The sequence below is a fragment of the Cynara cardunculus genome, assembly GCF_001531365.2.
Source record: "Cynara cardunculus var. scolymus isolate 2C chromosome LG 3, CcrdV1, whole genome shotgun sequence".
Taxonomy (NCBI): domain Eukaryota; kingdom Viridiplantae; phylum Streptophyta; class Magnoliopsida; order Asterales; family Asteraceae; genus Cynara; species Cynara cardunculus.
In genome coordinates this window covers 4,961,916-4,986,963 of record NC_037530.1, presented here as the reverse complement: position 1 = coordinate 4,986,963, position 25,048 = coordinate 4,961,916, and the positions used below count along the sequence as shown (strand labels likewise).

Sequence of the window (25,048 nt, the reverse complement as noted above, 5' to 3'; positions counted from 1 at the left end):
GCCAGGCCTGACCGGTTTGGCTATCACTACCTCGGATTGAGTTTTTTTGGATTGAGTTGACCAGATTAGTCGGGTTCCCCTTATTTGGCCCATCTGTGTGGACTATGGGAATCAGTCTTCCATGGGCTCTTTTTTTAAAAACTAATTTGAGATTTATCAATTGTGGGCCTTAATAAGTGTTGGTTAGCCCAAATGCGAAAACGGAGGGTTTAGTTTACCTGAATCGCCAAGTGACCGTAGTTCATTACCACTCTCCTTTAGGGTTTAAGCCGAGACCAATTTTCAATCTCGTTTTTGCGACCTGAATAATGGCTTTTTGGGGTTAGTTTTGATCATCAGAAGTTTCAAATTTGTTGCTATTATATTTCATTCAGATATTCGGTGGATTGTTTTGTTAACGTTGTTCATGTGTTGTTTAACGTCCAGGAATTGAGATAAAGCCCGGTAAACCATACCTTCATCAGTACGATGATGAAAGAGGAAGGCTGCATCTTTCGCAGGTTTGTTTTTGACGCTCGAAGAATTTTAAGCGCTTTTATATGCATAAGATTGTTCTTTAACTGATACGAACACTCCAATTGTGAAAACGTTTTGTATGCCGATTTGTGTACTTATGATGGTTGTATTTTTGTTAAGTTGATGCAAGTTTGAATGATGGTTCTGTTATGTCATGAACTAAATTCGAGTTTTGACATGAACCTGGTTTTGTTGGTCTACTGTTCCAATCTGAGTTATAGGTTATGAATGCACAAATTCTGTACGCTGTATTATGTACTTACGATAGCTGGATTTTGTTAAGCTGAAGCAAAGTGATGGTTATGTTATCTCATGAATTAAACCCTAGTTTTGAAATGGACCTAGCGTTGTTGTTCTATAGTTGCAGTCTGAGCTATAGGTTTTGGATGCACAATTTCAGCTTTAGACTTTTAGAACAAATCCAAAATTTGAAGCTGAAACCAAAGTTATAGCTTTTTCTGTTAAAGTGTAGTTATGATAAAAATAATTGGGTTCTCTGACACTTGATCTTGGTAATTATTGATGTTGTTAAATGGCATCTGATATTAGTCTTCTTATAAGTCCTTATTAATGTTATTTGCCAGCTTGGATCTTCTCTAGATGTTGTTTGTTTTTATCTTGAGTTAGTTTATAAATGTGAATGTACAAGTTGGAGATTTACAAGAATCATCATGAATTCATGATTATGATAAACCTCGGATCTTTCTGGTATGAATTGAATGCTGCGTCCAAGATAGTACTGTTGCATGGCTAGTTTTCCCATGTACCTGGATCTCCTTTTTTTTTCCCCTTCAATTTGAATGTGCATATAGCAAAACAAGGTGTAGCAGTATGTCTATTTACTAGTCTTGGTTCTTTTTCCTCGCCCTTTTGCTCAAGCTGGGGGTCTTCATGGAAACACTCTATTCTTTGAGATAGAGGACAAATTTACGTACATACCTCTCTTAGTCACTGCTTTCGAGTGAGATATACCAGGACCATTTGGTTTTGTTTGCTTTGGTAAGATGTAGCATTATGTGTTCGTTGTGTTGGTCGAATTCGTAATTGCATATCTTTTAAGCTCATACTTGAATTATTGCTTTAGTACTACGCTAAGTCTGGTTGGTTTTAGTTTTCTTTTAATGTATCGGTATATGCAAGACAATGGAAGGTGACAACTTGTCTTTTATGCTGATATAGGCAACATTAGGTAGTGGTTCATCAAAAGAGAAGGCTGTTGTTGTGTGTAATGTTGGTGATAAGAAACCAATATACTTATGCTCACTACTGCCAAGAAAAATGGAGACTTGCTCGCTGAATATTGAGTTTGAGGAATATGATGAGGTAACATTCTCAGTGGAAGGTCCTCACAGCATTCATCTGTCTGGGTTCTTTTACGGAGAAAAGCCAGATTCTGATGGAGATGACTACGAATCGTATCCTTTTAAATTTTAATCCATTTGTAACATGATTTTTTGAAACGTTGCACGATACAAATCTGACACCTGGTGACCCAACAGTCAAGGGATCAAATCAGTCGTATAGCTGATGGGATTTGTTATTCTTTTTATCTAAAGTCGAAAGAGGGATGTAAAGGATTTCAAACTTTGGCTCCAAGGTATTGCCACACAGGTGTGGACTTGATACAGTTCAAGCCGTACACTTGATGTTGGGATTTGTCATACCATTTCTGTTAAGTCCAGTCCATCATATGATCTCTTAAAGAAAGGGAGCTTTGTGCACCATGGTCTGTTTCTTATTAGGTTTCTCATCCCATTTATTATTGGATGGGATTATTCATTTAGAGAACTCATTGGATTTATATAAAAGCAACCAGTATCTCTTTGTGTAATGATGGCTTTTCTTTAACAAGATTTTGAAGTGATTCTGATGAGGTAGGTATCTTAGAGGAAGAGCTTGACTCTGGAGATGATAGTGACTTTGCCTTTGATGATGAAGGTGATGAAGATGACCTCACTGATAACGAAATGGATATGTTTGATCCCTCGACTGTACCTAACAGTGGAGGTATATCTCTTTGGTTGCGTATTTTATATCAGTTGCAGTTACAGACAGATCCTTGTATGTTTTCATAATTTACATGGTATTTATCGTCCTATTTTCTCAACAGAGGCGGCTGAACCATTGGTCAAGCATGCAATTTTATGTCCACTTATCTCTCACTTTATCTTTTCAGTTTACTTGTTTCTTTCATGTTCTTTTGCCACTTTTATCTCTGCAATATCTTGCCCTCAGTTATGGATAACTATTAGGAAATCATGAAAATTGCGGTTGATGAATTTGGCCAGGACTATTTCCATTTCTTGTTGCGGATAAATTTTTTTGAATGAGAAAGTCAAGTGCAAGTTACTAACGAGTGGGTATCTAAGAAACATGTAGACCGTGCTCTGCATGTTATTGTTGTATTTATTCTTGTTTCACTATTACATTTTAGTTATATTAGAGTGTAAGATTTCAAAGAATTTTGCAAGTATTAAGTTAAATTTACTTTCTATCAGTGAGAATTGAGGAGATTGTTGATGATGAGACACCTGCCAACAAGAATGCCGTTCCTGAACAATCAAAGAAGAAGAATAAACGAACCTCTAATAATGATGATAGTTCTCAGAAACAAATTGTTCCAAAAAGTTCTAGTAGTGTTCCAGTATTGGAGAGTGAAGATGAGGATGGCTTTCCAATATCTTCTTCTGCTAAGGACAAAGCTAGTGTTCCAAATGACAAACAAAATTCAGAAGTATCAACTGGCAAGGGTGAAAATGGGCAAGCCAAGAGGAAAAAAGGGATGAATGATTCTGAACATACAGCAAAACGAAAGAGAGAGGACTCTGTTATGGGTGATGATCTGGCGAGGTATGACTTTCAATGTTATTCCAGAAGTTATCTGGAGGCAGTATGGTATCCTCAAGAAAGTATATTAGTTTTTTGCTGTTTTTGTTGTTTAGTAACATTATGCTGCCTTTGGATTATCATTTATCAGCCAGCCAGCAAATGTAGAAGCTTCAACACCAGAAGTGGATGTCAAGAAAGCAAAGAAGAAGAAGAACAAGAAAGTAAAAGATGTGCAGAAAGGTGGTAACGATAGCAACAATGTAGTTCAGAATGAGGAAGAAACGAATCAGGAACAAAAGACTCCAAAGTAAGTATTTTATATATCTTTTTGTCACTCAGAGATAAGAAAGGATCAAGTATGAAACCAATCAAGACCGAAAGACTCAAAAGAATGTATTTTCTTTAACTCTTCATCACTTAGAGATAAGAAAATATCAAAAAGTGACCATACCAGCCTGTAGTCAGTCACCATCAATGCATTCAGTTGGAAGTCAATGTACTTTATAAACACATAAAACAAATAGAAATAAAACTTAACTGTTGCTTACACATTTAGGATTGTGCAATAAATGTTAAAGTTCACTAATTCTTTGTTGAATATACTCAAGGGTTGCATCTGAGGTAAATACCGACTCCAAGAATAAGAATGCAAAGAAGGACAAGAAGAGCAAACAGCAGGAGAATACACCTGGTGAAGCCAAACCATCTCAAGTTAGAACCTTTCCTAATGGATTGGTAATCGAAGAGATTCAAATGGGTAAACCAGCTGGAAAACGAGCCGATCCTGGGAAGAAGGTGAGTTTCGATAAACATATCTTATATGCACATTGTAAATGTCATTTGTGTAGCTAAGTTATGAATTGACTTAATGTAATAATCAACATGAGCGCAAAGCTTTTGTCATTTATTTTTTAGGGTTTTCAGTATTTTTTAACTAACAAGGAACTTTTTTCGTTCTCATTAGGTTAGCGTGCGTTACATTGGCAAGCTGAAGAAGAATGAGAAAATATTTGACTCTAATATTGGGAAGGCACCGTTCAAGTTTCGCCTAGGTATCATTCTAATAAGCTGGATGTTTTTAATGTAACATGATTTTATGTGCTGAACTCTGTTTTTTTCATTTTCCCAGGTGTCGGGCAAGTGATTGCAGGATGGGATGTCGGTGTTAAAGGTAGTCTTTTGAGAGATTTTCCCTGATTTGTAGTGCTCCATCACTTTATAGTTGATTAATTATGTGTGAATCTTGTTCATTTCAGGCATGCGTGTTGGGGATAAAAGAAGACTGACAATCCCTCCGGCCATGGGGTATTTTCTTTTCTTGCTTATGTTTCTCGTGTAACTGCTTTTATTTGTTAATATTACAAGCGTGAGTTCTTCACGGAAACAGTCGCTCTACTCTTCTGAGCAGAGATTAGGTCTACGTACATCTTACCCCTCTCAGACCGCACCTCTGGGTTGGGTTGGGTTGGGTTGGTTTTAATCTTTATGTGATCCTTCTGCCGAGTTTCTTTGAAAAGCACTTCTGTATTCGTTAATTCTCGTTTTTATGTTGTTGGTTCAGGTATGGTGCTAAAGGTGCTGGTTCGCAAATACCGCCAAACTCATGGCTGGTTTTCGATGTTGAACTGATAGATGTGAATTAGTTGCAGAAAGGAGTTGTGGGAGTATGCCCAAAAATTTTGTCCATCCATGTCAATGACATGGTTGAAGAGAAATCTTGAGATGATGAGATTTTGTTTTGGTTATAGCGTGTATTAATTACACATTTCCTTTTTGCAATTTTGGTTTGGAGGAAGTGAAGGAGCAGGTGTGGTGCCAGTTTAAAACCCATTTCGTGTTGTTTTCGTTTGTAATTGCATTATGTCATGTTTTTCTTGTCTTCATTTTGTACTCTTGGAAACTAGTTATTGGTTGTGGGTCTGGTGTAGGTTCTGATTCCTTGGTCTTTATATCTAAACTGGTTGTTTATTGGTCTCAATTAAGACTGGTGTAGGTCGCTGAAATGTGGGGTTCACAAGTCCAACAGCTTCTCCTAAACAGCAAAAAAGAGAATTTTGAGTCAATGTTTTGTTTTAACTTATTTAAAACTATTTTCAAAATAGAAAAAGTACGAGGAAGAAGGTTTTTTCTCTAAATATGGAGAACCCTTGAAAATGATTATCAAGTGACAAAAAAGGAAACTTCGAAAACAAATATGTAGATAGAGAAATAATATTTTAGTAGAAGAATAAAAAATTTTGGATTCTTCAAAATTGAGAATCTTTTGAAAATAAATATAAATTTTTTTTGAAGACTTTGACTTTTGGTTTTTTATTTTGCAGAAATTTAGGGGAATTTGTTGGAAATGCTCCAAATGTACCTTGTAAGTTGCTACTACTAATTTTCTCCGCACAAACGTAAGATTTTAACATAAAAAAGATACACATGGAATCATCCTTGCAAACTTTCTAGTCAAATGGATGTCTAAATGTCAATTTGTCAGTTGTCAACTTGCTTAGCTAGGGTTTTCTAATCGACTTTCTTAGCATTATGTGTATTTAATCATTTTTGTCGACTATTTCTTTTAGTTAAAGCATTTTACAAAGTTAGCTTCCCAATCTATATCAATTGTTGCCATTTTAGGTTGGGTTTTGATGATAATTCCTTTTCATAAAAACACCTTTAGGAGTCATCGATCTCTTTTAATCCAATCAAGATAATATGTGTTTTTCTTTCCATATTTTGTAAAAAATATAATCATAAATGATTCAGTTTGAAACTAAAATTAAAATTTAGAATTTGAGACCAAACCACATTGCAAGATTAACCTTTTTTAAGTTTGATTTGGGGTCCTAGTTTTATCAGGCGATTAATTTTCCTAAGAAGATCCATATCCATCATAGATGAGAAATAGATGGAGAGTTAAAAAGTTATTGTTCATCTTTCCATATCGTAAGAAACGAAATGACAAAATTAAAACACATAGCAGCAGCATACATGATCCAAAATAGCATCATCTTCCCAAAATCTCCTTACTTGCCTGCTTCTCATACACAAACTTAAATATGCTTATAAATGACATCATTATTGCTGGAGGAATCCTCAATCTAATAAGGCTCAACTGGTGCACGGAAGTTGGCTCCTGCATAAATTGCTGCTGATCCCAATTCTTCTTCAATCCTAAGAAGCTGCACCAGTTTTCAGACAAAATTTAGAAATTTGGTATTGGTAGAGACATGAAGATGTATGCCTTTTCGTAATTACCTGGTTGTACTTCGCAAGCCGTTCTGATCGACAAGGAGCTCCGGTCTTTATCTGACCCTGTTTTACAAACTCAAAACCAAAACATCAACAGCTGCTTTCCTACTCCACTTGCAACTTCAAATAGAAATTCAAAACTCTTACCGTCGCCAATCCAACAGAAAGATCGGCAATGAAGGTGTCCTCAGTTTCACCACTGCAAAATCACAAGCCATCATCACCATATATATATAAAATATACTGTTTTATGTAAGTGTAGGAATTCGTCCATCTAAAACGATACTACACCTTCTGTGGCTAGCCATCACTCCCCACCCAGCACGTTTTGACATCTTAACAGCTTCGATGCTTTCTGTAACAGACCCGATTTGGTTCACCTGAAAGCATACACATCTGAACTTGGTCAAAAATATAAATGGGAAACAAATTTTGAACTATTTTTTATTCCAATAGCCCAACAACAAAAGGACAGTAAGTAAACATACCTTCAGAAGAAGGGCATTGCAAGTCTTCTCCTTGATTGCTTTCTCAACACGCTGAATCAAATAGAGTGTGCAACTGAGAACCGTATAACCGGTATTTACTCTACATTGTCGAGGTTAAAAAAAGCTTTTACTATACCTTAGGATTTGTAACAAGGAGATCATCACCAACAATTTGCACCTGCTCACCAATTTCTGCTGTCATCTTTGCATAATGCTCCCAATCATCCTGATCGAAAGGGTCCTCTATGGATACAATTGGGTAGTCACTAACAAATGACTTGTAAACATTCTTCAAACTGTCACCTGATATCTTCTCTGACCCATCATTGTTCTGCAACATAAAAAGTTATTTTTGTTTAATTTCCTTCTTATTTCTTCCAACATGCAAAGAATTCAACTTTTCTCTTCGATACCTCTTCCTTGAAATTCAAATCATAGGTTTTGTCTTTGTTATCATAGAATTCAGATGCAGCCACATCCATTCCAATAACAACCTGCGATGAAACCGTTAAGAGACTTCAAAATAGTTAACATTCAGAAAGCTTTATCTTTTAAGAGGTGATTAAAAAACCACCTTCCCCGTGTATCCAGCTTTTGCTATTGCAGTCTTTAAGAGCTCGAGACCTTCTTTATTTTCCTGTATAATACAACGATTCAAATAAATAACAGATAAGGTATGTATTATAACATTTGGACTGCTCATAATGATCTTGAAGAATTCGGCAATTCGCTGACCTGGATGTTAGGAGCAAAGCCACCTTCATCACCAACGTTTGTGGCATCTTGACCATATTTCTTTTTAATTACCGACTGCAACAGAGAAAAGTGTAAGTACAATTATACGACACGTCATTGCATGATTGCAAGATATGAAAACGGCAGGGAAGGTTAATACCTTCAAGTTATGATATACTTCAACACCCATCTTCATCGCTTCCTTGAAAGAAGAAGCTCCAACAGGGAGAATCATAAATTCTTGCATGGCAAGTTTGTTGCCTGCATGTGAACCTCCATTGATCACATTGAATGCTGGCACCGGCAGCACCAATGTCTTGTTTCCAGCAAGGTTTGCAATATGCTGAAATTGAAGAGATAACAAATTTAGATACCAACACAGGGAGCACGCGAAAGTATTATTCAATTGCTGAAACAGTTGGAAACTGTCTCCGAAGAAGAAATTTGGAATACCGTATATAGAGGAATTTTCTTCACATATGCCCCGGCTTTACATACAGCGAGTGACACCGCCAAGATAGCATTTGCACCAAGCTGGCCAACAGGAAGATGAGTGTTTTTTATACACGATCCGGTCAAAAAGCAATGAAATGCAACTCTACCTGATTAATTACTAGATATAGCTGAACATTTATACCTTTTGTTTGCACCAACCCCACTCATTTACAGTCCCATCAAGCTCTTGAACCATGAAGTTGTCAATTTTGGTCTGCTCTGTGGGATTCTGCAAGTAAATGACAGAGAATTAGACAACATCTACAAAAGCTTTACGAAATACAAGTCCTCAGAGAACAATCAAATCCACAAGTAATATCGAACTTATAGTTTGATAGACAAATGACAAGAAAGTGTAAAAGAGTGCAGAGGACATACCTTGCCAATCAGGGCTGGTCCAATAATTGAGTTAACATTATCCACAGCCTTCACATTCAGTTGAAAAAGTCAGTTTATTTGCTACCAATTATAAAGTTCAAAAAACCTCCATAAGGTTTTCAAAATTCAAAATTAGTATCTGCCAAATTCGAGAACCCATAAACGTTTTAGACAGAAGTTTTTGCCAGATGTTCTGCAGGGCCAGTCTGTGAAAAGGGTGAATCAATGGAGATTTGCCTACTAAGTAAGACTATTGATGAGCAGGTGGTGTTGCACAAATAGAACTTTTATTTTTATATGTCGAGTTCATTACATCCTAAAGTAGTCAACAGTTTTCTTAGCATACAGAATATTCTTATTAATTTTGAAGTAAATAGTTGGCATCTTTGAAACTCAATAAATTAGAGGCGATACTTACTAATAATTGCATCAACCAACAGAGATATTAATTTGGTTCAATTGGATATGCAGTTCAAAGCAAATTTGCATCTAAAGTTCGAAATACATAACCACCAAAGCAAACGTGTTCTAGTCTCGGTGGATATTCAATCATGATGTTAAATGTGTACAAGACGATCACCAATTCGAGACAAACAAAAAGAGAGGAAAGTCCAGAGTATTACACACCTTGGAGACACCTTTACCAAGATAGCTGGAACCTCCATCTCTCAACTCTAGAGCTTCATATATACCTGTAAATCAATTTCTCCAAAAAATTAACCAATGAGGATTCAAACAAAAGCACGTATTCATATGCATCTGCTGTCTACGTTTCTTTCTTATGAAATGGCCAACTCAAAACTGTCACACACCGATACAGATACTTGAATGTGTAACTACCGATTCCATTGGGAAAAGCCGCTCGGTTGTACATGCAATCTACTAAGACTGTGTGTCACAAGCAACACCAACAAAAAATACTCATCGTCCGAAGAGAAGTCCTCTATTCATTTGGCAAAATCAACCTAATACTTTTTGAGATTCAAAAATGACAGAAAACATTTTAAGATTTGCAGCTCGGAAGCCATTTCATTTAACGGATGAAACTTTAAGACAACACTTTACTCAAAATTATTGAAACATAAATCACGAACGGAATATCAAACCTGTTGAAGCACCGCTAGGTACTGCAGCTCTGGCCAAGGTTCCATCAGAAAGTGTAACATCAACCTGAAACCATTATTTCACTTCAATCAGTATTGATATCAAACACCAGCAAGATCAAAACACTTTCCAGTAAAATAATCATAAAAGCACAAATGTCTAGTTTCTCATATCCAAGAATGATGCTTCATGACACATTTACATCATACAACCGAATCTAAGTAGCAAATACAAGCAAAAATCGTAAAAATGGAAGTATAATACTTACTTCAACCGTCGGATTACCACGGCTATCGAAGATCTGACGAGCTTTAACAGCCTTGATCGTGGCCATTTCCGTTAACGAAGTCCGGCTGTTGGAGTTTCTTGCAGTTTGTCCTTTTGACAGAATATAGAGAGCAGAGAGGAGAGGTTTTTCCAAGTGTTAACCATGCTTGGAAGTTTCACGTATTTGTAGGGGAACTTGGTTTAATCTGGACCATTGATTGGTAAGACAGTGGGCACTGATAGACGGACCAGATCAAGCCTCTTGGGCAACACGTTTGATTTCGGTGGGCCTACTGCAGTTGCTTTTTCAAATCGTAGCATCCCTGGTGGTCGAAGAATATTCTTCGGTATTTAATATAAACGAAAAGGAAATTATAAATATATTTTAATAAGAAAATAAATAATATCTCTCCACATATTTTTTTACTAATATTTTTTTTCCAAAATAGAAAAAGCAGAAGAAATAATGTAAATAACTTTTCAAAAATAATATTGTGAATGATAAATGAACTTTTTTATTATTATATTTTATTAATAATTTTTTTGATATAAAATATTTTTTTAGATATAAATAATATTTTATTAATCGAATTGAATATTTTAATATATAATTAATGAAGTAATCTCCAAATGAGAAATTTGTTATTGACTGCAATTCTTTTAAAAAATTTAAATTTTGATTCTCAACGGATTTTTGAAAAATCTATTGAGGTGTTGTTTGTTTACCTCTTAATAGATCCATTAATAGGTTGTCTCTAAATCGTTAAAAATGAATCTTGTTTGACAAAAAAAAATCTGCCTCTTAATGCTTCTAAAATCCTCTGAATACTTTTGTATTATGGGTCTCCCTTAATCATTCAACATCCTAATTTTATCGTAAACAATTACTAAACAATTATATTTCATTTTACACTATATCATGAGATGCTCTTAATCATTTTGACCACTTAATTATTTTACATTAAACCATTCAACAACTATCAAATAACCCATATAAATCTAAGAAAAACAAACTGCACAATTACCAACCTTAATAATTAAATAATAATAATATTAATATTAATCATCCAAAATACATTTTAAATAAATCATATATTTCAAAATATTGTAATAAAAATCTAAAATATATTTTATAAATTTTTCTACAAAAAAAAGAAAAGAAAAGAAAAGTCACTTTTTCAAAACTGCCATTGGTTTTTGAAACGAGTTCCCCGTTGATTTTGTGGTAGATGGTTTTTAATCCTTGCCCACGGTTTTATTTAATATTACTATATTATTATTATTGCTATTTTTTAATTTTGATAATAGTTAAAAAAATTATTATGCTACTTTGTCCGGTTTTTTCACATCAAAGGGTCTATTAAAGAAATGAAAATAAGAATGGTTGAGAATTCTTCTCAATTTAATCATAAATGAAATTTTGAGTTTTTAAAGAAATGAACTCATTATATTATAAAAAAATCAAACAGTTAAAAAAAATCAAACAGTTTTTTTTTTATTTTTATTCTCATTGATTACTACTTAATACCTCTAATTAAACATCCCGTATTTTGATTAAATTTAATAAGAAATATAGTTTCTATTTATTATATATGCATATATTAAATGTTTTTATAAAAATATATGCGTAATGAATAATCTAATAATGGAAATTGCAAATCAAGCACGTGAGCCTAGTATTTGTTAGCTATTTGGGCCGAACATCAACAGATACGACAATTTCCCCTTAATTGGGCTTGGGCCCATAGTTATAACGAAAAAGCAATGCAATTGACGTTGAGATTTTTCAATTTTGTTGGAGGTATTCGAGTTTATCACATAAATAGTAGGTAAAACCTTTGATAAAACCGTGAAATCACGTAAAAGCAAGTTGTATTTCGACCTTTATTTGCTAGGTATTGTGAAAATCAACACGAGGGATCAGGGTAATCTCAGATTTTCTGTAATGACTCTTGGCAAAATAGTTTCATTTTAAACTTAAAGAATTGTAACCGTTTATATATTAAATGTGAGACTACCAACAGGGGTGCTTGCCAGGAGTGTTCCCATAACCGGCGATAAGGCACCATTCAAGCACAGAAAAGCCTAAGCCCGAAAAATCGAGGCTTTGTTTGTTTTATTGAAAACGGGCTTGGAATATGTGGGTTCGAAGGCAAAAAGACTCGGGCATTGTGCATCTCTACCTATGTAGGGATATTATTTTGATATAAAGATGTCTGATCAATTCATTTCTCATTCATACGCTTAGAGGTGCTCAAAATATTGACCAACCCGACCAATCTGGCCAATCCAACCTGAGATAACCTGACACATAGTTGATGCAAAATTAGGTCAAACCGTATCTATTGGCTTGGAAATGGGTTAGGGTAATTTGAACCCAACCTAACTCGATGAATCTGATGTCTTTCTATACTATGAATTCAATATGATCGTTAAATTATTGGTTAATATATGCACAGTAGACATTAGACCAAACCGTAGTTAGCTATATTCAAAATTATATTACAATTTCAAATGTATATTTTCTTATTTGCATGAGCCTTCAACCTTTTTTGAGTTTGTTAGCCTTTTTTGCGTGTTCTTATTTTTTTTACTTCTTTTAAACACAAACGATTAACTAGATTGTAAAATGATATGCCAAAGTTTCAACCCGATCAAACCAACCAACCCAACCCACATGTTTTAGGTTAGATTTGGTTGTAGTTTTAATTGGGTTGAGTTGGATTGAAATTTTTTAAACCGCAAACATTGGGTTGGATTGTTTAAATGCCTTCAAGCCGGCCAAGCCAATCCATGTGCAGCCCTACATACACCGGTCTTGGCAAATTTCTCGTTTTAAGTAAAAGTTAGTGAATGACTTGAGCTTAATTATTGTTTTCCTAACTTTTTAATAGATTACTGGATGACTGTAAAAAGTCTTAGACCAAATTTTTTGGACAGGACAGAAACAGACGCTGAATTGAAAATCTTGATATGGAGGCTTCGGAATTTGAACCAAAATCGGAGTCAGAAGAGGACGAGGATGTTAGATTAACCGAACACCCAAAAAAATTCCATTTACAACAAGGACGTCATGCTTGATAAACTTGGATATCAATTTTCCTAAAGATATAGAATGGATTCACCAATTTTCGGTCGATATCAATCAAGATCAATAGATAGATGTCAATGACTTGCTTTCTGTAGAAAAGAGAGAGATTTTGGAGAAGAAAGGCAAGAGAGAACAAGAAGCGCAAGCTGAAAAGCAAGAAGAGAAGGTTAAGCAGAAGACGAGAAGGTAATACAAAGCAAGCAATGAGTTTTAAGGATTCGAAATACGAGTTTGGAGGAAGGAAAGGTGTGAAGAAACAAAACTTTGGCCGAAACCACTGTAATGGTTTTAATGATGCGTTTGATATATGAGATAGAACAAAATTAATTACCCCAACATGAGACTGAACAAAAACCCACTGGTCCACGTTTGGCGTGACATAGGATATGAACAAGGATTGAGACCGGGTGGTATAAAATGCGACAAAAATCGCTTTTTTTACTCCTCCAAAATAGGTGAAATAATATGAGACAAAACTGAGAAATAAACTAGAAAATTACTAATTTACACTCATTTGATATAACTCTATATATAATATTTGTTTTAATGGCCACTTTCTATCATTGTTGCCACCACCACCGACCATCCGCATCCGCAGCCACAGTTGGCCACCTCCAACACATCAACCACAACCACCTCCTACACCATTGTCAACCGCCGCCACCACCATCGTCTACCATCTTCATATCCTCCAAAGTCATCGTCGTCCACCAGTCACTCATCGCCTCTACTCTCACAATGATTATCGTTGCCACAACCTCCACCGACCCTCCGCCCAATTTATACTGTTTTTTATAAGGATCTTCCAAACGGAATAAAACATAATTTTTTTCTTTAAACGAACCGGGCTTTTTCAAACTAACATCACTTATATCAAATTCTTTATTGTAATTTGGTACTATTATATAATTATGTATATGAAAATTATAAAAAAAATGTATATAAATTAAATTATTTAAATATTACTTGATTCGTGACATCTATAACTATTACAAGATGTACAAATTCATCAAGCAGCGAATGACAACTTGTCTAGTCATGTTATATCCGGTATTAATCATACCAAACACCGGAAAAACAAAAAATGACTCATCCAAAAGAAAGATCTGATAGCATTTGGTTGTGTTGACTTTATCAGATATTAGAGCTGTGAATATCAACTTATTGTCCAATTTCCTTTTTCTAATAGCTTTTCAGCTAACGACCAGTATAGTTTTGTTAAATATAAATACATCGAATACAAAATGAAATGAAAACCTAAATTATTAATCAAAATAGAATTGTAGAAACACAATCAAACCAAAAGCAAATCTTCAATGGTATAAAATTTCAAGAAACAGGATCCATAGCATACAAACCATTTAAAGAAGAATCAAATCCTCAATTTAACATCCATTTTCCATTAAATTTATGCCAACTCTTCAACACCTAAGGTTAAGATTTAAAACAATACCAAAAGATTTGATGTCTTCTAACAACAATAAATAAGTCTAATGATTTCCTAAGTCAGCTAATACACCACTGATTTGATCAGCAAGAAACCTCGAACTGTGACGCGTTGAGCACCTTAGGTTCAGATGCACGCAAAGATCCGTTGTTTTCAGGGTCTAAACTCCGTGCTATATGTGTGGGGTTTGGGAGGGTAAAGCTTATATTCGGTTCATCACCATACCTTCTCTCGGTTGCTTGTTTGAACACAGAAGTGGCGGCGATAGGCGGCGGCAAGATGGCTTGTACAGGTTCCAATCTTGATTTCTTGGGTGGTTTCTGGTGCTCCTGTTGGTGGCTGGGAAGAAAGCTTCCAAGTATCACCTAAGAATTAGAAATACAAGCTTAGATGGAACATACAACCATGAATGCATAAGTTACAAATCATCATAGCATGCGATATTTTCTCAATCATTACCACAACGCATTATTTCTTTTACCTTTCTGATCATTAGAGTCCTTGCAGATGTAATATTTACATGTTTGTAATCTCCTCTATATATCTACTTTTACCTCAAAAATTTATAAACTTGAATTACGATCCCCATTACCAAAATTCCTGGATATGCTAAGCATTTACAACAAAATACTTCGTGAACGACCATTTTCAGTTAGCGCTTACCCAATTTGTGTCATGAAACAGGCCCTAGATTCAATTTTATGTGTAAAAATGTAAAATGTCTAACCTGAACAGGACCAGCAGCTACAAGCATACCGGCAAGTCCTCCACCCAAAACACGTCCATCAGGGCCGGCCAAAGAAACACTCATCCCACCGGAGCAACCTTTTGCTCCACCATTCTCATTCGGCGTAAATGCTCCAGACAAAGAAAGAATATCAAAGCGACCCTGCAACAATCTCTCGGTTATAATTACATCCCCAAAAGTTGCAGATTTAACCCTTCAAAGTAGCTTAACTGGTAATATCTTATATTAGTCCAAGTACAATTGCATCTTCAGTAGAGGTTTATCTGACTTTTAACTTCAGGACCCTGTGGGATTAATCTGGCCCGAACACCCACAGTTCCATAAAAAAGTTGCAGATTTGCAGCATAAAACAGACCAATAATTGTCAAAAAGCTACATGCTTGGRTCATGAAGATGAGATATTAAGACAAAAAATGGTGAAAAGGGAGGTACCTCATATGTTAAAGTACCTCCAGAAGAATTAGGTTGACCAAGTGTAACATTAGAAATTGCACCGTTTGCAGCAAGAATGCAGATAGCTCTTGCCCCTTGCTGAGCGAAGGATATAATCTTCATATTAACATCCTAAAAACATCAGAAAAAGTTTAATTAGTGTTCTAAAGATGACCAATAATCGTACATAAAACACCAAAGACCATACAGTACGCATAAAGTTCCCCAACCACCAGTGACTATAACACCGCCATGACGCCATCGCCTTCCATTTTGAAAGCTAGAAATATAACATGGAAATGTACCATGAAAATTGCAACATTTCCCTTTTTTCTTTTGACAAAGTTCAATGTCTGAATTACCTACTTGGCAATTTGTAATATTAGTAATTCATTTTGACCCACAAGACTACTTACGTCATCATTAGAGGGGATTCATGGTTGGTTGGTGATTTTAGTGACATCAAACATTTCGGAGTAATTGAGATAGACTTGAGCTAGATGAAGATTTAAGATTGATCATTAAGACAAGTTTGGCGGTGCAGAGTGCACGCTTAATATGTTTCCTTGAAGGGGGTTCAAGGGGGCGGCCCCTCTGGCAGGGTTCCAAGGGGCAGAGCTCCTTGGCGGAGGTTACTGCCATTGGGCTTTTTGTTATCAGTTCTAGTGGCAGTGGATGGGCATCAGCTGATAACCATCAGTAGCAGCGCAGCTGGTGCATTCTGCAGCTGATGACACTGGTAGTTGTAACCGTTTTGTAACCACCCATAACCGCTATAATAACTAATATATGTCTCATATATTATTTACACAACAATCTTCCTGTTGAATGAGAGTGAGATTTTGGACTATCCCAATACAGATTTCGTGTAACCTTAGGCTTTGTGGAGTTGAAAATTTTGAAAGTGTTCACGATACATGATCCAAGATTTTATCATGACTAATCAATACCACGAACCCAGATTTGTAACAGTTTGGTTTAGTCAAAAACCATGTGGGTGGTCAACGGTCAGAATTTCATTCCATGGCAGGAGGCGAACAGAAAGGAAATATTAAGAAAAAGTGTAAAGTATGGAAATACCTCTCCGGAACTAACTATAATCACATGGGCTGTAAAATTGGCGCCAACTGTGTGCGCCACTTGTTCACCTACAACATCAAGATAACGGAATATAATGAAGACCAAAGCAAGGATCAGGAAAAAGAAGACCGAAAATCACAATTACCTCAAATCAAAATTCAATCTTTGAACTAAAACACAAACGGAAAACAACCAAATGACTTGTTTGACCATAATAAATGTCTTTTCTTTAAAACCATCTATCATTTTTTTTTTGCATTTTTGCAAGAATGATGATGGTTTGTTTGCAGCGACAACTCAAAGTAACCAGAAGTAGAACAAAGTGAGTGAAATGAACTTTCAGAGTTTATGCATTTTACATCAAACAACAATATGCATCTGCTTTTCAGAAGTTTCTTATTACAAAGTGGGACCAGAAAGTTCAAAGTCTGCAGAAATGTTAACAAAACATTATATCTTACAAACATGACCAACATCAGACAAAATGTGGAAATATAAAAGCAAAAAAGAAACAACTTTTCTTGGATTTTTTTGTCCAAAACTGCATATTCTTTTGGAATTTTGCGTCCCTTTTTGCATTTTTGCAAGAATGATGGTTTACTTGCAACGAAAATTGGTCGATAACTCAATTACTAAAGGTGAAAGGAGTCTTTTTTCTGCAGAAAGATTCTCTTGACAAACAGTGAGAAAGGCTTTAAATAGTAAACGATTTGACTACAAAATCTGCGATAACCCAATGATTTTATGCGAAAGAATAGGAGGATGGTGATGTGTGGCTGACTGTTTTTTGTGGTTCAAATCTGACAGCAGACTTCCACCATAAAAGGGACCCAGTCCTACATTAAATTCATCAAAGATCTGGTTTTTATTTAACATATGGAAAACACAAATTCATGTATCAGAATCTGTACATAGAATAAGTAAGCCTATATCAAATTGAGAACATATTTAATACTGAATCTTAAGTCAGACAAAATATCGAATACCTGGTGTGAAAAACTCCAACTTCTGCTTTCTCTTGATGGAAGTTAGAGGCTTCCCCTGACTCTGCTTCCAGCCGGGAAAATCTCCGGCGAGGGGAATCGATGCCGAAATTGGCATCGGAGATAAAGTCACCGTAGGTTTCCCGTCCGGTCCGTACTTCCTTGGCCTTCCCCTTTTTTTCTTGAAACCCACTGAGCCATGCGTCAGAGCACCCACCAGCCCTTCCGCCGGTGGTGGAGGTGGCGCCACCGCCGACCCACTCAAAATTTCTACTCCGCCTACCACCACCGCCGGCGGCGGTAAAGAAACCGTATCGGGATCATGATTCTCCTCTTTACCTTCCATTTTCACAAATCCGCTTGATTTTTTACTGAATCCTTTTGATAATTACTTAAATTCTAACCATATAGATGGAAAATTAGAACTTTGTACGAAGAACACAGAATTTAATCAAAGAAAAAAACACCCTAAATACAACATTCAAAGAAAAAAAATCATTACAGATTGAAAATTACTTTCGGACAAAATGAACACGAAATCTCTAAAACCGTTAATTTCTGAAAGAAAGTAATTTGAACAGAAATTCAACGGTTGAAAAAAAAAATTAATTCAAAGAACCATCAACAGTTCTTTGATTATAATTTCCGCTATAGCAGCAGAATAAGCGAACTTAAACAGTAGAAAAAAAACCCAGAAAAATGAAAATACAAAATCAACTTTTGTTTGCTTTCCAGAAAAATTTCCAGGAAATGAAATTAGGGTTTTGCAGGAAAAGAAGAAAGGAAGAAAAATTAAAGTATGAAAATAGAAATAAAAAATAAATAGAAGAAATTTTATTAAAATAATGGTAATTTGATGAATAATTTATATTTCAATTACAAAATTCAAAGTATTAATTTTGGTTAAGAAAATGATTTGAAGTCCGTCTGAAAATCCAATAAATTCGTATTAATTAAAAGGTAATATACTTCCATCATATATTAATAAAATAAATAAACATATATATTTAGTTTTTTGGTAAAATAAATTGATTTTTTATAAATAAATAAAAATATTATTTATTTATTAAAAAAGATTATTTCTTTCTTTTACTGTCATTGACTACTTCTCATTCAAGTTGACCATCAAACAATAATCATCAAATTGTTAAATTCCAAGTATTTTACATTTGACGGTTTCAAAAATACACAAAAATATCACTTAAATGAAAACTTTCTGAGATATAATAGGTTGAGAAGTGTTTTTGTAGAAAAGTCAAATAAACAATCCCAAACACGTGTTTTAGAATTTGGTGTCGTGTAGATGAATGGAAATGGAAAATTTCAGATGAAAATGGAGATGTGATCTCCATCCAATTAAGTTGCTCGACTGCTTCCATCAAGACATTGGGGCATATTTAATAATGTCAGCAAATAAGTAGCTGAAGTAGTTGTTTAGTGGAAAGAATGTAGTGATATTAGGAGCAGATAAAGCTATATATGCTCACTGATGAAGGTTACATTGCCAGCCAATTGCAATTGACTTCAACAGTATCAGAACCAGTAAAAACAAAAGAAAAACAAACTTCACTCTTTATCAGAGATCTAAAAACATCAGATTTCAGCCATTGATTGATCTAGGAAGCACAAAACCAGCTCTTCTTTCTTCAAAAGAGTACTCAACAATCTCTTCAGGCTTCATCACCTCCTTAATCTGATCACTGTACGGAATCGAAAGGGGAGGAGCAGGAGTCATTGCCGTTTGCATCGCTGTGAACGGTGTGGAGGGTAATATTGGAATCATGTTTGTTTTCGGAGTTCTGTTTTCATCCTCTGAAACAAATGTTGCGGTTTTGGAAGGTGTAGTAAACGGTGTGGTGTTATTTTGAAAGGTTTTCTGTGGCATCTCGTGTTTTCGGCCCACTTCTGTCGTGTTTGCCTTTGACAATTCTTTGGTGGAAATCGGTGAGAATGGCTTGCGGAACATTGGTTGTGATGGCTGCTCTAATTCACTGACCAAACCTCTCCTCCCTGATACGAAAAACATAATAGAAATAAGGGCAAAGAATGGTCAACTATATTTCCTTTTTTAGCAAGTGTTTAGCTATAATTACTAGTCCACTAGATTTCCTTTTTTGGCAAGTATTTCATCATTTCTATAGAAATCTAGTGTCAAAAGGGCAGATAAAGGGGAAGTTTAAAGAATTTACCATTACAAAGAGTGCCAAATCCGTCATCTCTGTTACTTAACTGACGGTCGAGCTTTTTGGCAGGACGGGTAGTATTAGGAGTAGCTCGGATGGAATGAAGATCTGGTTTAGGAGTTGCATGCGCTGCACCACCCAATGATAGCCTTCGGTTGGTTGTTGCACCCGAACCACCACATGAGAGTCTAGCCCCTTTTTTCGCACTTTGTTGCTTCATTGGGCTCGGTTTAGATCCAAAAAGTGCCTCCTGTTCCGCTATCAACTGTCCCTGAAGTTTCTTCTGGTCCTGAGATGCCAAAAAAAAGTACACATTCACATTCTTCATGATTACACATTTTCTTGCTAAAATAGAAAGTAAGCAAGGCAATCAATAATCCATACCCTTTGTCTTTTTCTTTCTTCCTCTTTCTCTTGCCTTAAGATCTTATACTCCTCAAGCATGGAAAGAAGCCGAACCTGGATGTAATGAATTAGATCGTAAGAAACACTCAAACCGTAAACTAGGGTTATTTAGGAAAATAAACTGTGTCATATTATTTTAAATGCATGACTTTCTGACAGATTTTGGGGTACTCTTGTGTTAGAAAGAGACATTCTTTTGTTAGGCAAAAACGCTTTGTAAATATAAAAACTGTCAAAAGGTTATTCTCCTAAATAACCCCCAGAAACCAATGTAAATAAACTAGAAATAAGTTATTACCCCATCATAAGTAAATTCAACGCCTCTCTCATTCTCCCATCCTACTGTTTTCATTACTAAAGCTTCTACAATTCCTGTTTCAAATTGACACATGAAAATTGAATTAGAATAATAAGGTTACTTTCGCAACATGGCAAGAATACATTGTGATCGAGGGTAAATATGGGATTTACCTGGAAGTTTATTAACCAATGCCCGGGCTTTCTCTGCGCGCTTCAGTGTAAGATGAGCACCTCTTCCAGCATTATATCGATTATCATCCTAGATAAAAAGGTTGATGTTTTAGTTAAGTGTTCATCAAAGCAAATAGGAAACGACTGAATAGCATAGCATATAAAGTAGACCAACCCGATTATACTCCTCAAGCCAGCATTCCTCTTCACAAGCAGCCATCCATTTCTCAACCTTTTCAAGTATTTCTTTCCGACTAAATGCTTCCTCTTTAACTTTTCCAACTAGAATCTCGATTTGTTCAAGGAGACTAGCAGGGTCAATAGCTCCTTTATTTATAAATACCGAAAACAAATATCAGTCAATATGTGAATGGCTTCAAGATATCAAATTTATCAGTAAAGAGATCAAACGTATACCGGATTCAATAGCTTCAAGGGCAATTTCTAGTGATCTATCAGATTCTGGAATCAAGTGTGTCTTCCGGCAAATCTCTTCTAACTCTGATCTCTTCTTGAAAACAAGTTCTTTCATTCTGCTAGCCTTCAAGTTTTCCAGCCGAGATACCTCTTCCTCAACCTTTAATGCAACACCCATGTTAGACTTATTACAACTTAATCGTGAACAATAAAAAAAATGAACACTAAAACTAACATAATTAATGAAATCCTCAGAAAGCAGATTGGCCTCTGTGATCTCCTGCTCCGAAGCAGCTATATTACAAGTAACACTTTGAAACATCTGTTGTTCTTCAACTGGAGTGTCCATCAAATTCCAGAGCTCTATCAGAGATGTTGCAAGATCTTGGATCTAAAATAAATTTACAGATTATAAAGTCAGAATTATCTGAAATATCATGATTATGATTATAATTAACTTCACCCACCACTTACTCTTTGCATTCTTTGTATTTTAACTTCTCGTAATCTTTGTATGGCATTTGCAAGCCTTAAAATTGTATCATTGTTTATGCTCTTTGCTCCTTCTGTCTCAGATAAGCTAGGATGGACTTCATGAATTGTCTGCTTAAAATCCATTCCTAGCACCAAGCAAAGTGAATTCAAGGTACTCAGATGGTCTAAAACTTGCTTCAGACGGTCACTCTGGATAAGAAGAAGCATTAAACCGATGATTAGCAAATACCCCCAACATCGTGAACATAGAAATTGAAGTTTTAATGTTCTAGTACATGTTATGATGATAAAATAGCATTTACCTTCTCTTTCTGAAGTGTTTGCAGCTTTGTATGAAGTTCTTCAAGCTTTCTTAAAGACAGATCAGTTTCATCCAACACTGTGTTTGAAGAAGTTGTATAAATCTCCTTTTGTAACTTTTGTATTTGTTCCAAGACTTCTAGAAACTGATTTCTTCTGTCAGATTTCCGCTTCTTCATCTCTTCTAGTTCTGGAAGAATGGTTCGGAGTTCTGCCTTTAGGCTCCCGGGGTTCTGATCAGACTGAAAAAGAACAAATATTTAAGCCAATCACAACAAGAGTAAAATAACAGTAGGAGCAATTTTTATGCATGGAGGAAGTATATAGAACTCAAGGCATAAGGGAAATTTATATATTGATCGAAATAGCCAAGATTTCACAAGTAACACTTTAGCAACTTACAAAATCTACCTTTTATGACTTAATATTCATAAATGAACACTTTTAGCAAACATGGGCAATATCACTTTAGCAAGTTGCATAAGTACCAATTTAGCAAGTAGCGTAAGTGGCACTTCCACGTCCGCATTTAGCAAGTAGCCCTTTACCAACTTCCAAAATTGCTACTTTTATGAATACCATATTCATAAAAATAAAATTCGCAAGTTGCTAAAGTGATACTTGCGAAATGTTGACTATTTCAGTCAATATGTAGAAAAACCGCTATAAAGTGAAATGAGTGGTTAAAAATGGCTATTTTTGACAATTTCCTGGCTACTAAGGCCACCATTACAAGTGTCAATTGTGATAGCAACGAACTAAGAAATCAAGCTAATCTGTTTAGAAATTTAAAGATATTATAAATGAGAAACTGAATTTTCAGAAAACCCAATTGACAACTGCTTTTTGAATCTGGTATCTATTACCTCCCAAAGTTAACCGGCTTAGATATCTAATTACCTGCCTAATATGGACCGGTCGCTCTCCCATAGCAGAACAAATGGCTGCTAACTCTGCTTCAGAATCAGCAATTGCCTGTCTTAGTTGAGCTCTACACTTGTTTGCCAAATCTACTTTCCTTCTGTATACTTCAAGGCATTCGCGTTCAAGCTCTAGCAACATCTTATCTCTTTCAACATCAGTTTCGCCAACTTCATTCCATATAATCTTTATTTTTGTGTCCAGAAACAAACAGTTAGCAGTAAGTATGGAATTGAGGAAATCATGATATTCTTTAAATATGAAAGAATGCAAGGGTCAACGGGTACCACCTGAAGTTCATATAGAAGGGTTCCACATGTTGTTTCCACTTGCAAAAGTGGATCATTTGTGGGAATAGACATCCTCAGAACAACTTTATCTGGAAACCAATTCATACAACAATAGATTGAATCGAGTTTCTTCAATGGGATTTGGTTTGCATTAAATAAACAGGAAGTCAAGAAGACCATTAAATCGAATCACTGATCATGAAAACCACACATCTAAAATTACTTTTCCCCCAAAACCTTTTTTTTTTTTTGAAGTATATAATATTTATATACGGCAAATGCAACAAATAAACTCACACACCCTCCTCACATTTGGTGAGGTTTGAACCCTTAACTTCCTAGGAGGCCAAAGACTACGATACCACTAGGCCAAAGGCCCTTGGGTAACTTGAAAATGTGACTAAAATTACTTTTCCCCCAAAACCGTAAGTACACATTTGACCTAAAAGGTGAAAATGCATATGTAACTTGAAATTAGATGGATGTATCAATTTCTGGTTTGTGATCAAAGTCAGCCATGGAGAGATCTAGCTCACTCTAAGCATAATCAACATGTAAACAGAAAAATGCATATAATAAAACCCTCATCAAATTATTGATCGAGTGAGTACCACACGTATACAGAATCAATTCAATCAAAACTGAAATGACATGTATCGTTGAGATTTCCTATTCTAAATCAATGGATCAACTTATAAAAACTACATACAGAAAAATATAAGCAAAGATGAATCGAGATCTAAAATGCAAACCTGAAAAACTGTGGTATTGGCAACTGGATCAACAGATAAGTGAATCCACTATAGAGGAATGGGGAAATCAAGAACACGATCAGTTTGTATATGAGTAATGAACTAAATCAAAATCCCAAATTTGAGAAGAAAGCTAGAGAGAGAATGGAAATCGAGTAGCCGTTTTAAGAATTCGACCGTTAAGAGATAAATATAAGAAGAAACCTACGATGGTGAGAATTGATTTCGAGATTTGAATTTCAAAATGGAGGCTGTTTTTTTAAGTGGGCTTCAAATGTAGCCCAATTTAACGTAAAATAGCAAGGCCCAAATGTTTTTTTATCTAACTCCTCATTCATCATGAATTCAAAGTTAAAAAGGGGAAAAATGCAATAAAAAATTTCATATTGAATGGTTTAATCTTTAAGTTAATCTTTGAATGAAAAAACTATTAAATTTTTTTATTTTGAATAATTAAGGGGTCGTTTACCTAAATGTTTACCCGGTAAGCGTTTAATGTTAGGAGTCAACAATATAATTTATTTTACCAGGTAAAATTGTAGTACATTAAAGTGGTATCGTATGCAACAATTTATCCGGTAAACACTTACCCGAGTAAGAGTTGTTATCTTCACTTACCGAGTAAGACTCTCCATCTGTATGGTTGCTCTTACCGGGTAAGATTTTTGACCACCTTGTCATTTCATCCGATAAGAAAAATTACCATGTAATCACTTACTAGGTAAGTGTTTAATAAACGGCCCCTATGTCTCAGACCTATTTTTTTGAATGAAAATATCATTAAATTTTCACATTTTGAATGATAAATAAATAAAATCATCAAATATTTGCTAGTCGGTTAATGTAACTTTTTTTTAGTTAAAATGATGTAAGTAACCAATTTTCAAAAGTGTGATTGTGTATTTGTTAAAAATATGTTCGGGGACTTAATCAATTAAAATGAGAAAGTTTAATTGTTTTTCATTCAAAAAAAGAGAAAGTTTA

The 25,048-nt window shown here is 35.2% G+C and overlaps 4 protein-coding genes across 4 annotated transcripts; 1 reads left to right on the top strand and 3 right to left on the bottom strand.

Moving 5' to 3' along the window:
* Positions 1 to 239: 239 nt before the first annotated feature.
* LOC112510417 (peptidyl-prolyl cis-trans isomerase FKBP53) lies at positions 240 to 5,278 on the top strand. The gene is made up of 11 exons (XM_025115827.1): positions 240 to 321; positions 427 to 500; positions 1,696 to 1,931; positions 2,378 to 2,523; positions 3,015 to 3,366; positions 3,494 to 3,652; positions 3,954 to 4,140; positions 4,310 to 4,397; positions 4,475 to 4,516; positions 4,602 to 4,650; positions 4,907 to 5,278. Exons 1-11 carry the CDS (start codon positions 309 to 311, stop codon positions 4,986 to 4,988), a joined length of 1,428 nt encoding a protein of 475 aa, XP_024971595.1. The 5' UTR covers positions 240 to 308; the 3' UTR covers positions 4,989 to 5,278.
* A 946-nt stretch (positions 5,279 to 6,224) lies between these two features.
* LOC112508822 (enolase) lies at positions 6,225 to 10,174 on the bottom strand. The gene is made up of 16 exons (XM_025113611.1): positions 10,051 to 10,174; positions 9,785 to 9,848; positions 9,306 to 9,370; positions 8,679 to 8,726; positions 8,443 to 8,529; positions 8,259 to 8,339; positions 7,966 to 8,148; positions 7,806 to 7,880; positions 7,645 to 7,707; positions 7,484 to 7,564; positions 7,207 to 7,401; positions 7,071 to 7,121; positions 6,874 to 6,962; positions 6,730 to 6,781; positions 6,589 to 6,645; positions 6,225 to 6,512 (listed from the first exon to the last, which is right to left on the bottom strand). Exons 1-16 carry the CDS (start codon positions 10,114 to 10,116, stop codon positions 6,432 to 6,434), a joined length of 1,338 nt encoding a protein of 445 aa, XP_024969379.1. The 5' UTR covers positions 10,117 to 10,174; the 3' UTR covers positions 6,225 to 6,431.
* Positions 10,175 to 14,472: 4,298 nt separating this feature from the next.
* Positions 14,473 to 18,480, bottom strand: LOC112510060 (AT-hook motif nuclear-localized protein 6-like). Its single transcript, XM_025115337.1, has 5 exons — positions 17,834 to 18,480; positions 16,848 to 16,915; positions 15,768 to 15,899; positions 15,315 to 15,476; positions 14,473 to 14,952 (listed from the first exon to the last, which is right to left on the bottom strand). The coding sequence occupies exons 1-5, from the start codon at positions 18,174 to 18,176 to the stop codon at positions 14,671 to 14,673; spliced, it is 987 nt and encodes a 328-aa protein (XP_024971105.1). The 5' UTR covers positions 18,177 to 18,480; the 3' UTR covers positions 14,473 to 14,670.
* Positions 18,481 to 19,287: 807 nt separating this feature from the next.
* Positions 19,288 to 23,384, bottom strand: LOC112510322 (65-kDa microtubule-associated protein 3-like). Its single transcript, XM_025115707.1, has 12 exons — positions 23,313 to 23,384; positions 23,002 to 23,208; positions 22,104 to 22,343; positions 21,781 to 21,990; positions 21,542 to 21,697; positions 21,307 to 21,466; positions 21,065 to 21,216; positions 20,890 to 20,977; positions 20,717 to 20,790; positions 20,398 to 20,472; positions 20,020 to 20,302; positions 19,288 to 19,840 (listed from the first exon to the last, which is right to left on the bottom strand). Exons 1-12 carry the CDS (start codon positions 23,382 to 23,384, stop codon positions 19,431 to 19,433), a joined length of 2,127 nt encoding a protein of 708 aa, XP_024971475.1. The 3' UTR covers positions 19,288 to 19,430.
* Positions 23,385 to 25,048: the final 1,664 nt, after the last annotated feature.